This window comes from Lichenostomus cassidix, chromosome 1, assembly GCF_008360975.1.
Source record: "Lichenostomus cassidix isolate B80296 chromosome 1, HeHo_3.0, whole genome shotgun sequence".
NCBI classification, from domain to species: domain Eukaryota; kingdom Metazoa; phylum Chordata; class Aves; order Passeriformes; family Meliphagidae; genus Lichenostomus; species Lichenostomus cassidix.
In genome coordinates this window covers 2,739,337-2,752,446 of record NC_139479.1, presented here as the reverse complement: position 1 = coordinate 2,752,446, position 13,110 = coordinate 2,739,337, and the positions used below count along the sequence as shown (strand labels likewise).

Genomic DNA, 13,110 nt, shown 5'->3' with positions numbered 1-13,110 from the left:
GCGATTTTCTGCGACAGAATTCCCTGCTGGAAGAGTTGCTGCTTCCTTCCAGCCTCAAACCCCTTCAGAGCTGGGTGAAACAGCTCTGTGAAACCATGTAGTGATTGGAGTTTGATCCTGCATGGCTGAAACCCATGCTGGTTTTGCTCTTTGACAGCAGTGGGATGGAGTCCTGTGCTTGTTGGGTGTTTTTGGGAGCCTTCATGGAAGGCACAGGAAAAAACAGAATAAGATCACAAACCCTGGCCCTGTTTCTGCAGCAGTGGATCAGCCCATCTGTAGGCCTTATGTCAATAAAAACAACTAATTACAGAATAACTAAATATAAAAGGCTCAGTGCTTAAAAAAACCCTCCTGTATCCCATTCCCGAGCTTCCTATTACATCTACAGAAAGTCTGGACCGTAAGTATTTGTTCCATTAAACCCTGATTTTGAGTTTAGGCTAAGTAAGGAGAAAACTTCAGCCTTATCCTTGCAAGGTTCTGTTCATTTTGTTGCCCAAAGAAGCTGCAGAAGTTGTGGATATTCCTGGATCCCTGGCAGTGTCCAAGGCCAGGCTGGATTGGGCTTGGAGCAGCCTGGGACAGTGGAAGGTGTTCCTGCCCATGGCAAGTGTGGAATAAAATGATCTTTAAGATCTCTTCCAACCCAAACCATTCTGGGAGTCTGTGGTGATTCTGTGTCTTTAGACATTACAACTATTCCTATTTGTTGTGGGGGAACTGCTTCCAAAGGGCAGAGTTGGTTTCATCTCTATCTCTTTTCCATTTTGGGACCCTCCCAGGTGGAGGGAAAACCTGCTTTAACCCTGGAATTACTTTTCTCCTCCAGCTGGAAATAAAACATGTAGTAATTGTTAATATTTCTTTTTCTCTTATCCACATGCAAAACCCTCTGTGCTGCTTTTGCTGCAATTTTTTTTGCCTGCAGTGAATTCAGGTTTGGTGAGTTAAATGCATTCCTCTTCCTTCTGTTTTTAGTGTGTGAGGAAGAATACAGGCATTTCCCTTGCAGTATATATAGAAATGATGAGTGTTTCTTCCATTTGAAATTTGTTTCTTTGAATTTCTAAGTCAAACTTGCCTTTTGTTTAAAAACTTGCTTTGCAGGTTCAATAATGTATTATAAATTTAATATTACTGCTTTGCACTCACTGTTAACAAATACATTTAGATCCTTAAAATACTATTTTTCTGAACACTCGACTTTACAGTTTCACAGATGACAGGTCCATGCTTCATCTAGCAAAATCCAGATGCTGAGAAAATGAGCCTAAAATTATACATTCAGTCAGTATTAGCTATTTATAGACATTCTTCAAATGCATTTGAAATAAAATAAAAATGAAAACAAAGCCGTTAAGGTCACAAATCAAAGCATTATTGAAGATGACTTATATCCTTCCAAGGTAATTTCTTGCTAAGGATGTGGCATATTTCTATTTTAGTAATGCATTAACATTTTTTATTGATAAAGTGAGATTCAAGCTGCAATGGAGGTGCCAGTCTTTCTGATCTGTGTATTTGAACAGTTTTTGCAGCGCAGGTCAACACTTAATGGAAATCACTTATTTCTTAAATACCTTGTGTTTATACAGCTGCTCTGGTTTTTTTTTTTTTCCCTTTTTGCTTTCCAACATCTGAACTGAAAGTGCAACAAGTAAAAAGAAAAAAAAAAGGGATTTTATGCCAAAGGCATACAAAAGAAGTGAAAAAGCATTTAGTAACAGAAAGGAGGATTGGTGTGAAGAACTTCAAAGATTTGTTTAGTTTTGTTCTGTAGTCAGATGATCTTTTCCCCTGGAAGTTGCCTTTATTTACTAATTTGCAGAAGAAGGATCACCACAAGTATTTACACTTCGTCTTAAGAATACTTCAAGAAAAAAAATGGTGTTGCCAGTCATGTTGTTTGTGTTAATGTTCCCTGGGAAGCTCCTTTGCCATCCTGAGGGTGCAGTTTCAAAACAACAGAAAAACCCTGCAGGGGATTGTGAAGGACCTTCCACACTTCTGTTTTCTTTATCCTTTCACAGAGGACTCATCCATCCCTGCTGCTGCTGTCCCATAAATGGGACACCCAGACATGCCTGGAGAAGGGAAGCAGGTGCCACAAATGCCTTGGGAGACAAAGCTCTGCTGGAGGACATCTCAGTCAAGTGTTGTTTTCACTGAGTGTCCTGAGCTGTGCCAGGCTTCTTCTTGGGAAAGTTTTCATTTATTTCACTCTCCCTGGAGCACCTGAGGTCCAGCTTGATTTCTTTTCTTTAAGGTCATGATGGGTGTGCAGGTAGAGGCTGGGAAATGACATCAGTTTATCATGGAATTGTGGAGAGGTGTGGGTTGGAAGGGACCTTAAAGATCATCTCATTCCAACCCCTTGCAACAGGCAGGGACACTTTTTATAGACAAGGTTTCTCTAGACCCCCAGCCTTGAACACTTCCAGAAATGGGCTTTTCTTGGGATGGATTCCAAGTAATTCACTGGAGCTGCCTTATGGATGACTTCCCCAAGGCCTCTCCTCTGTGCAGCCCCCTGGACCAACAAAAGTGACTCCATAAACACAGGGAAAAAAATTAAAATTCTCATTAAAACATTAATTTTTCTCATCAGAATGAGAAGCATCCCCAGAAACCAGGGGGGAGAAAAAGGAGGACAACTTTCCAGGGCAGATTACAGAAACATTTGTTGCATCCCCAAAGTGAGTGCTTGCATGCAACAGATTCAGTGCCAGTACATTCTGTTCCTGAACAACATATACGTTTCTTGAATATGACAACTGAAGAAATTTATTGAAAGCAGAGAAAATATTAACTATTTTTTTTCTTGCTCGTGTATTTCTGTCATTACACTTTAGATCTCCCTAAAATGAAGTGAAGATTCTTCCGTTTTTAGGTATTGTTTTTAATTGTAACAGTTCAGGACTCTTCTGGGTTTGACAGAACTGCTGGATAATTTGCAGTAAATAATACACAGGTCTAATGTACTCAGTAATTACTGAAGGTGCATGGTGTATGTAATTTCTGATTATGCAAATTTAATCAAGTAGTTATCCTTGAAAAAGCTGTGAGGTGTTCATGCAATTATTTGTGAGTTTTTGTAATTACTACTGTTTGCTTATTAAGCCTATGCTGTCAATTTGTACTCGATGCTTAAATGCGGTTTCAAATATGAATTGCTGTGTGTGCTGCAAAAGTTGTCTTGATTCCTCACTCCCATTTTCCATGGGCTTATTAGAAACAGATCTTCCGTGAACAAAATTAAAACTAGAGGCAGAGGTATCTGACAGCTAGAGGGCAGCTAGAGGATCTAGTCTAAAATTCTGTACATCATCTGTCCTTTGGGTTCACAGAGGAACCTTTGTAGCCTGGAAAATTCAGGAATCAGAAGTGAGCACAGAATGCCTGCATTGTCCAAGCCACCCATCTTTCTTTAAAAAATGGCCTTAAAGTCCAAGAGGCCAAGCCAAGGAAGGGTTGAAGGAGCTGATAACACCCGCCATGGGATGGTGATACAACACCTCACCTGCAGAGCTGCTCCAGCCCTGGGGCTCAGCACAGCAAGGAGCTGGAGCTGCTGGAGAGAGTGCAGAGGAGGCAGCAGGATGAGCAGAGGGATGGAGCAGCTCTGCTGGGAGGAAAGGCTGGCAGAGCTGGGATTGTTCAGCCTGGAGAGGAGAAGCTTTGGGGTGACCTCATTGTGGCCTTTTGGTGCCTGAAGGAGCTGCAGGAAACATGGAGAGAGACAATTGCCAAGGGCTGCAGGGACAGGACACAGGGAATGGCTGCAAAGTGCCAGAGGGCAGGGAGAGATGGGATCTTGGGAATTAGGAATTGTTCCCTGGCAGGGTGGGGAGGCCCTGGGATGGAATTGCCAGAGAAGCTGTGGCTGCCCCTGGATCCCTGGCAGTGTCCAAGGCCAGGTTGGACATTGGGGCTTGGAGCAGCCTGGGACAGTGCAAGGTGTCCCTGCCATGGCAGGGAATGGAGCCAGATGATTTTTAAGATTCCTTCCAACCCAACCCATTCTGTGATTCCATGATTCTATACATAATTTATTATTGAATTGGATATATTTTGTTGTTTCGCTTTGTAAACACTTCCACTTGTTTTTATCTCTCAAAAGCAGATACAAGTTTTCCTTACCTTATGGCTTAAGCCTCGAGATAATTAGGAATTAATTCTTTTGCAAGCATCTTGTGTATCTTTCCTCAGAGGTAATTTTAAGTGCAGCACTGGTTAAAATGTTTGCAACAGCTTTGGGCTTTAACAGTGGCATGAATGCAAATGAGTAACTACTCTTTGTCACTATGTATCTCTCCTGATGTCACCCTCCTTTTCTACAATGCAGCGTTTTTCTTTGGAAAGTCGTATTTCTGTAGAGAACTAAGATCCATAATTATAACCTGAGTCAGGAATTATGTGGTGGTTACTCTGTTCCCTTCAGGGCTGACTAGTGCACACCTCCAGCTAAACTGGGACTTGAGCTGAGTTTGAATAATTAAACAGCAATCTGCCAGGGCAGCCCTAGCATGGGGTAGAAAGGCAGCAAATTTGCCTGGATCTCAGAATTTTCCTGGTAATCCCTGTGGTTACCAGGAAATTTCAGACTTTGTGCACTTGGAGGGCACAAAGTCTTGAATTCCTGCCTTAACTTTCCCCTTTGGTATCCTGTGTGTGTCCAAGTATTCTGCAACAGGATAAGCATCAGGGAGTAATCATTATCAAACACCCCTGCCTGGTATTAAGACACACAGTCAAAATCTTGAGCTATGGAAAGTGGTTGGTGCAGTTAAATGTGTCAGACGTGACTCAAAAGTCTCCTTCCTTTCCGAAGATATTACTTCATTCATGTTAACCACATTTGTAAGTGGCCTGGGCTGAAGAGATAGTGTTTGGGGAATTCCAAACTCTTTTAACTGCAGTTGGGAGTTTCAGGAATGGCTGCTCTGCATTCCACATTGATATATAATCCTCATTATGGCTTTGAATAAGAGCATGGTAATTCGCCAGAAAAATAAATAAAACAAGTTATTGGTCAGAGGCGTACTATATAGGGAGTACTAATAAAACCAAATATTTTTGGCTGTAGTTTAAAGTTCCTACTGTAAATGAGCTAATTTAGGGCCATATCCTCCCCTGAGATCATGGGCTGGAACGTGAGATAAGCAGTAGCTGCACAGACACTTTTGGGTGGTAGCACAGAAATTTGCCTTCTCCATCAGCTCTGCCTTCAAAGGGGAATTTCTGTAGAGCTGACCCTTCCAAGAAAAATGTGCTCAGAAGAAAATCCATGTTCAGTGTCAATGAACTCTAGAAGGGCCAGACACAGCCAGATGGCAGAGACATGTTGCATCGTGTTGTCCCCACAGCCTTCAGGGACACAGAGTACTGCTGTTAGTCCAGAGCCAATCCTGGCCATCTGTGCTTCCCAAACAGGTGGTGACAGTGGCTTGTCCTTCAGTTATTGACTTGCTGATGGTGATATTCCAGCTGTGCTGTCATGGACAGCTTGAACCCACAGCTGTTTCTGCAGGGGCAGGTTTTTCCTGAAGCCCTGAGCTGGGACTGCTCCCTCCTGCCTTTTCCTGGGGTCTCCAGGGGCACCAGGACTCACTGCATTCCAGCTGCTGCTGCTGGAAGGGAACCCCATCAGGAAGAGGATTTGCTGCTAGTGAGGCCAGTGCTCTTATCTGAGTGACACAAATACTGTTATCCTTATGTGATGGGGAGAACTTGTCAGAGTGGTCATCAAATCAAATCCTTGGGAGGCTTTTCAGGAGGAGGCTGAGGTGTGGAAGTTTCCCTTATTTCCTGAAAAAAATTCTAAAAAAGTGTTTTCAGAAAAGAAAGAAAAAGGAGATTTTCCCTTTGCTGATGTTTTATTCATGGTATCCACCTGCAATCATGAAATCTCAACCCTAACAGCAAATAACCACTGACTGCAGGTGAACAGCCTTGGCAGTAGCCTTTTTTGAGTGTGCAGGATCTTTCCTCAGGGTTTTATTGTTGAGCCTGTTAAAACACAGAGAGGCTACAGTGAAGAAAGAAAAAAAAATCCCCTAAAATTGAAGTGGTTATACCCAACCACAAGTTAAACATAAAAACTTTCAAGCTCATGTCGTGCAGCTCTGCTGTGTCATAGCTTCCTGTCAGTGGAAGAGTTGTGGTGTTTCACACTTATCTGCTTTACAAATGCTGAATGATAAACATTTCTACAGCCTTTCTTCACTGGATCCTACTGGGGTTTTTGTTTGCTTAGCAGTTCCCATATTGCCAACTTGTAAGGATCTTCTGCTCCTGAGATTTGCCCACATCAGCTGAGGCAAGGTGGGTGAATTTGTGGGCTGGTGCAAACAGTTTATATCAGTGGATGAGGATTTCATCTCTTATCTTCACAGTCCTGTTAAAGGACTTAATTTAAATAAGTTAGTAATGATGTAATAATTTCAATAAAGCAGCACAGGGGATTAACTGCATACTGCTTTTCTCTTAGTGGATCCTTGGATCTGTAGGCTTCATCTAAAGTGCAGCAAGCCTAAATTTGGCTTAAATTTGCTAGACAAGGGTTCCCAGCATAACTGGAATTATTTTAGGTGTCCAGAAAGGCTGAAAATCGCACATAGCATATTTATGTACCAAAGAAGTAAAGCTCCAGCCTGGAACAACAGGAGCTTATGCTGTTTCTGCACAACACTGAGAGCAGTTTTATAGTGCTCTGCCTTTTGAATATCCCAGCCTTTCTCTCTTTTACACAGTTTTACCAGTGCTGGTGGGATCTAGGCACAGAAAAAGAGATTTCCTGTGCAAACAATCCAGCAAGGGACATCTCAAAAGTTTTCCAACAGCTGAAAAGCATCAGTTCTTTTAAAATATGTGACCAGTCCAGTTGCATGACAAAGTGAGGGGGTCTGAAAGTCCTGCTGGCACTGACTTGGGATATTCTGCATAGCTGCTCGTGGATTCACCTCCTGTGAGTAATGGTAAACATCCCAAGTCCTGCTGGTGGAGATTTGGTGTGATGCCACTGTGGTTATTCATCGTGTGTGTGCAGTCCCAGTGCTGGGTGCCTGGCACAGGAAAGGGAGCTTTCTCAAGCCTTTTGAGTTTGATTGTTCTGTCAGTGCCATTCAGAGCTGTCCTCCTGTGTGACATTCACATCTCAGGCAGCAGGGACACGAGATTTCTTGGAGAGAGCCACAGTCCTGCAGGCAGAGCTGTGTCACCGTTTAATATTGTCCTTGCTTGCAGTGCACCAGGAATCTGGCCCAGCAATTCTGGCACCTCGTTTGCTGTTGATTAAACAGCCCTTCATTATCCTCTATTGGCTACAAATGGGGCTGTATTTTGAATATTATTCCCTGTGCAGATAAGTACTTTTAGCCTGGAAAAAGAGGCTGAGGGAAGCCTCTACAACTGCTGCCAGGAGGGGCAGCCAGAGCAGGGTCAGGCTGTGCTCCAGGGAACAGGGACAGCAGGAGAGGGAACAGCCTCAGGCTGTGCCAGGGGAGGCTCAGCTTGGCCAGCAGCAGGAATTTCTGCATGGAAAGGGTGCTCAGGCCTTGGCAGGAGCTGCCCAGGGAGGTTTGCAGTCCCCATCCCTGCAGGTGTCCCAGGAAGGCCTGGCTGTGGCACTCAGTGCTCTGGGCTGGGGACAAGGTGGCCATTGGGCACAGCTGGGACTCCATGGGCTGGGAGGGCTTTTCCAGCCTCAGGGATTCTGTTATTTGTGATTTGTGACTTGGGCCACGTTCATTGCTGGCAAAAGAGCAGCACAGGCTGTGTTTCTGTGTTTGCTGCAGCCCTGCTCTGCTCCACGTGGGTGTCAGGAGCTTGGCCTGCAGCCCTTTTCTGTCAGCTTTGCTCACTGCCCAGTCATCAACCATTGCAGCACTTCAGTGTGGGGTTAGAACACATCAGCAGGAACCTGCTGGGGTTTTTGGCATTCCATGTTACTGAAAATGCACCTGAATTCCTGTCTGCAAGGTGAGAAAATGCACGAGAGAGGTTTGCATCCAGCCCCCATATAAAGAGGGACATTCAGCCTCTCAGTAATTTGGCAATATATGTGTCCATTAAAAAGTTTGACCCTTTTCACACAACTATAGGAAAGAAAGAACAGTGAAATCACATCTGGTGAGCTCCAGATCTATACATGATTCCCCAGCCCTTTGATGTATTTACACAACTGCCCAAATGCTTTCACAGAAAGACAACAGGCTCCAGAGCTTATCTGTCTCCCCCTGTGAGACTTGGCACTGGCACACTCAGCTCTGGCTGGTTTTGTACAATAATTTGTTTCTATCTTGATGTTTTAATCTGTCCTGAGCATCAGAGGGGAATTTACATCTCCTGTCTCAAATATTGTTGGTTCTCACTAGTGCCACTGTTCCTGTGTGACACTTTGGATGCAGCAGGGGATGGAAACCAATCCCAAAATCTGTACTGAGAAAACTGGATTAGTAAGTGCTAGTCTTGACTCAGGATGCCAGGAAGTGTAAGAAAACCTGTTCTGGGGCTACCAAGTTATTGTTTCATAGAATGATAGAATCACAGAATGGTTTGGGTTGGAAGGGATCCTGAAGATGATCTCATTCCATCCTCCTACCATGGGCAGAGACACCTTCCACTGTCGCAGGCTGCTCCATGCCCTATCCAGGATATCCTTCCTAAATCAGGAAGGCACTTTAGCAAGTGTTCAACTTCCAGTTTGTGTTGTAATTGCCTTGTTTCAGTTTCCTGAAAAGAGATGTCTCCCTAAACCAGGCTTTAGTGTGATTTTTGGCTGTTCCCTGCTAATTGAGGAGATGCAGGACAAAGCCTTGAGCCACAAGCAGACCCTGTCACAGACCATCAGGCACAAACATGGCCAGCATGAAATTTGGGGTGGGGGGTGGAGGAGGGTCTGGCAATAGATACCATCTGGTTCAGCAAGTTAGTTCCAGATGTCTGGAAGCTTCCAATTCCAGCCCGTAAAGGTGGAGTTGAAATAATTAAAATTGTATTGCTGTTTGGAAAAAAGCAAGGAAAACTGTCGCAGCTTTTTTTTAGCCATGATTGCCAGAGGTGAAAAGATAAAAATTGTGTGTTTTGCAGATGAGGACTTGTCTCACTTTAGAGTAACAAGAATTGAGTATCCAGGTGAGAAAGAAGAATACAAAGGTTGAGTTTAAAGCAGAATTCCCCCCTTTTAAGTTCACAGCAGTACAGGGGAAAAGTCAAATGTCCAGAACAGTTGCATTTGCATCTTTCCAACTCATATTGGACAACATTTGCTTGTGGTTGATTCCCATTCCTTGCAGTGCAGAGTTGGCAACTGGTTTGCAAATGTTCTCCGTGGTCTTCTCTTCCATGAAGGATCCATCTTTTTTTGGGAAAAAGATGTGAAATGAGTGGCCTGGAATAGTTCAAACAACTTCTTCTCTTTAACCCTGAGAGCTTCGAGTGTGAGCTCTGAGAGAAAGGTCTGTTTTGAGTGACACAGGGCATTTTTGGGATGGAGCTCCCACCTCTGAGCTCAGCATGTACTGTCTAAGTCTAGGTGTTGTTGGAAATTGAGCAAAGGCTTTAGAGAGACCAAAGTAACTCTGGATGTGGCACAAATGCCCTTTCCTGGGTGGGCTTCTTTAACTGGGGGCGAGGTGCAGTTGTGGCAGTGGGAGTATGAAAACACTGAGAACATGATCTAACACTGGGTTCAAAATATTTTTCTGTGTCCAGTTTATGTGGAACTCAGCAGTTTCCAGATCCTGTGTGTGATGTTTCGAAAGCTTAAAATATGAACCCCATAAATCCAGTGAGGATGTGGCAGGCATGGATTTACTGGGGAAGGGAGGGAGGGAACTAAAAGCACATCAGTGCTGTTGGTGTTTCTGTCTGACTTCAATCTGAACAACACTGCTGGTGAAATTCTGCTTTTACTGAAAAAGCATCTCTTGCTTTTGAAGTTCTGTGGAAAGAAAAATCGTCCTTTACAACCATGATGTCAGTATCCCATTTGATCATCCCCAGATAGCTGGGGAAAAGTGGATAAAATGGGAATTTGGCTTGTTTAGGGATTGCTTTAATAGGCCTTCAAATGAACTACTTTGTTTGCATGGATTTGAAGGGGAAAACGTTGGTGTTTTAAGTAGTAAGGAGGAAGTGTACTAAGATCTAAATGTGATACCTTTAATTGCACTGTTTAGTGCAATTTATGCAAATTCAACTTGCACAGATCATAGATGATTCCCTTACATCACTGCTTATGGGGCAAGCTGCAGCTCATTGTTAGCCAGGCAATATTTCTCCTAAATCAATAGGGAAAAATGCAATTTGATTACCAAATTAGTGTAAATGTGAGAGCAGATAATGAAATAAAAAAAAGCTGATGCAGAGGAAAAATATTGTTTCTGGGATAGCTCCTTGCTGCTTTAAAAGTTGAGTTTCAGGTCGTGGGCAGAAGGAAACCTCTTGTGTGAAAAATGGGAATTTCCAGTCTTTAAGGCAAAACGGAGAAAAAGGCAAGATTATTTTAAATTATGTTCATGTCCCTAAATTTTTCCAAATTTTCTAATTTCCTGATTTATTTATCCCAATTTATTAGCAGTAATTTAGTGTTCAAGTTACTGAGTAGGACTCTACATTATTTACATTAAGCACTGTTGTTATTTTAAAGGGATTTAATGGTTTTCCACCCCCTGCACATGCAGACAAATGCACCCCACCTGCCCCAGCCCCTCTGCACTCCATTACTGGACATGGATAAGGGATTCCAGAACATCCCTGCTCTGAAGTGCTGTTAATTGAGTGTCTGGAGCAGATTTGCAGCTCTTGTAAATGGGCACAGCTTCAGTGAAATGGTCCTTTTTTTATATCAGCTCCAGATCTGTCCCAGTCCTGCTGGGTGTTTCTAAATTGGGCAGAGTAGCTTGTGGAAATCTCTGATATCTCGGGTGAATAATGGGGCTGGGCAGGGCAGAGCATGTCCCAAGTTCTTATTTTGGGGGAATCATCCACTACAAATAAAGACCATTTTTTCCATGAGAATTTCAGGGCTGGCTGTTTTCTCCTGCATGAAATAAATCCTCAACAGGACTCTATGGAGACAGAAGTGTCTTAGAGCTTCAGCTGTGCTGAATCTCAAGGAGGTCTAGGGAAGGAAAGATGCTTATCGGTCTATAAAAAGATAAGAGATTTCTGTTGAAAATAAACTTGTAAAGCATAACGATCTGACTTCTATTTCTTTGGTCATGCAGCTGCCTTGGGATCTGAGCTCCTGGTAAACACGTTGGCCTGTTAAAGGACATGATTCAGACTGTCCCAGATCCAGCAGCTCACATCAAGGTTAGTTTCCTGTTTATTGTGAGTCCTCAGATGTTTGGAGAGCCATAAAATTAAAGAATATGTACACATACACAGCTTTCCTTGCATGTTTATAAACTGTGCTACTGCCCAACATGGACTTTTTTATTCCTCAGTATTTACACGATGTTGTCTGAGTCAGCCCTGCAGTCTTTGTTGCTGACACCTGTGAGATTTTAAAAATAACTTTTTCTAAAATTAACCCTCCTTGATCATCCTTTAATATTTGGTGTGCTTGATAAAATACACCTCCTTGAAAAACACTGGATTTATATGTCTCTGATTCTGCTCCATGACATCCAATGGCAAACATTAAATTCAACTGAAGAAGAAAAATGAGCATAATGCAAAAATTCAAAGCCAAGCAAGCATTCCTTACATAGATTCAGTGCATAGTGTAAAATGCTTTAAAACCAGCACTGGTTTGCTACGTTTCAGAAGGAGATGTTTGCTTTTACTGGATTGTGACTATTATTATTATTATTATTACTATTATTGCTGTGGTTTTCTTATGCTTCTTCACTGAAGACTTGGCCCACGTGAGACCTGGCAGATGTAGCTGGTGATGTGGTGCAGAGAACAAGTAATTTTGGGGTATTGCACACAAATTTCATCAGGAACCGGCGTGAAAGGACAAATAGTAATGGGGTCAAACTGATAGAGGAGAAATTTAGGTTGGATATTGGGAATTAGGAATTGTTCCCTGGCAGGGTGGGGAGGCCCTGGGATGGAATTCCCAGAGAAGCTGTGGCTGCCCCTGGATCCCTGGCAGTGTCCAAGGCCAGGTTGGACATTGGGGCTTGGAGCAGCCTGGGACAGTGCAAGGTGTCCCTACCATGGCTGGGGTGGAACTGGATCCTATTTAAAATCTTTTTCATTCTTTCTGACTGCCTTTCTGTCTGTTTTTCTTTGAAGTTCCATTTTCTACAACTTCTTTCATGGAGTTTCTTCTCAGTTGGCTGCCGTTTACCAGTCAGCAGCTCTCTCTAGAAAAAGCTCCACTTTACAACTTATTTTTAACTGAAGCATAGAATAAAAATGAAATATTATTTTAAACAACTCCCTTTTTCTGTAAAACGCAGTGAATGAAAGAATCTCTCTCTCTATCCCTCTGTGTTGTTTTTGGGTCATGTTTAGCTACTAGGATGAGTTGCAGTAGTGGGAGAGCTTGTTCTTTCCCCCTCTCCAGATTTTCCAAACCCAGCACATTCACAGCCTTCTGGTCCTCAGTTGTTTTTATGGAAAGAGAAGAAAAACAAACCCTCAACCCCCCCTAAAATGAGTCTCCCCTCAACATGGATTACAACCAGTAAGACTTCAAAACATTGAAGGGGATTTAGTACGTCTCCATGCTGTCTAAATGCCCACAGCAGCAGAAATAACATAAAGAATAACTCAGTTTCATGCTTTCTGCCAAAACTGGTGCCCGAAGAAAGTTTTTGTAACCACAGGAGTTAGTGGGAGAGGGCAAGGCTGGGTATGAAAGTGTCTTATTACAGCAAGAGAGCTGCATAAAAATCTCTGTAATGGTGGTGTTCAAGGGAATTGTAGGAGCCTGTTCCCAGCAGAACATCACCCCAAAGTTGCTGTTTTATTGAAAAAGGGTGTGAGGAAGGCAATTACTTTAATGCTGTGCTTGGGATAGGAAAGCTGGCCAAGTCCACTTCAAATCCTTCTGATTTCTGTTTATGTCATTAGGGCCTGCTGTGGTCTAAACACATTCTTTGGAAAGCTGCCATGGATGCTCGGGTCATTTAGGCTTTAAAAGTG

General features: G+C 43.1%; 1 protein-coding gene across 4 annotated transcripts in view; it reads left to right on the top strand.

Annotated features, from left to right (window-relative positions):
* The window catches only part of ERG (ETS transcription factor ERG), a 133,792-nt gene that overhangs the window by 25,023 nt on the left and 95,659 nt on the right, over positions 1-13,110 (top strand). For all 4 annotated transcript variants that reach the window (XM_085081512.1, XM_085081263.1, XM_085081347.1 and 1 more), the window contains exon 2: positions 11,235-11,322. In XM_085081512.1, the coding sequence (XP_084937638.1) occupies positions 11,284-11,322 (39 nt within the window). In that variant the 5' untranslated portion in view covers positions 11,235-11,283. The remainder of the gene's footprint in view (positions 1-11,234; positions 11,323-13,110) is intronic.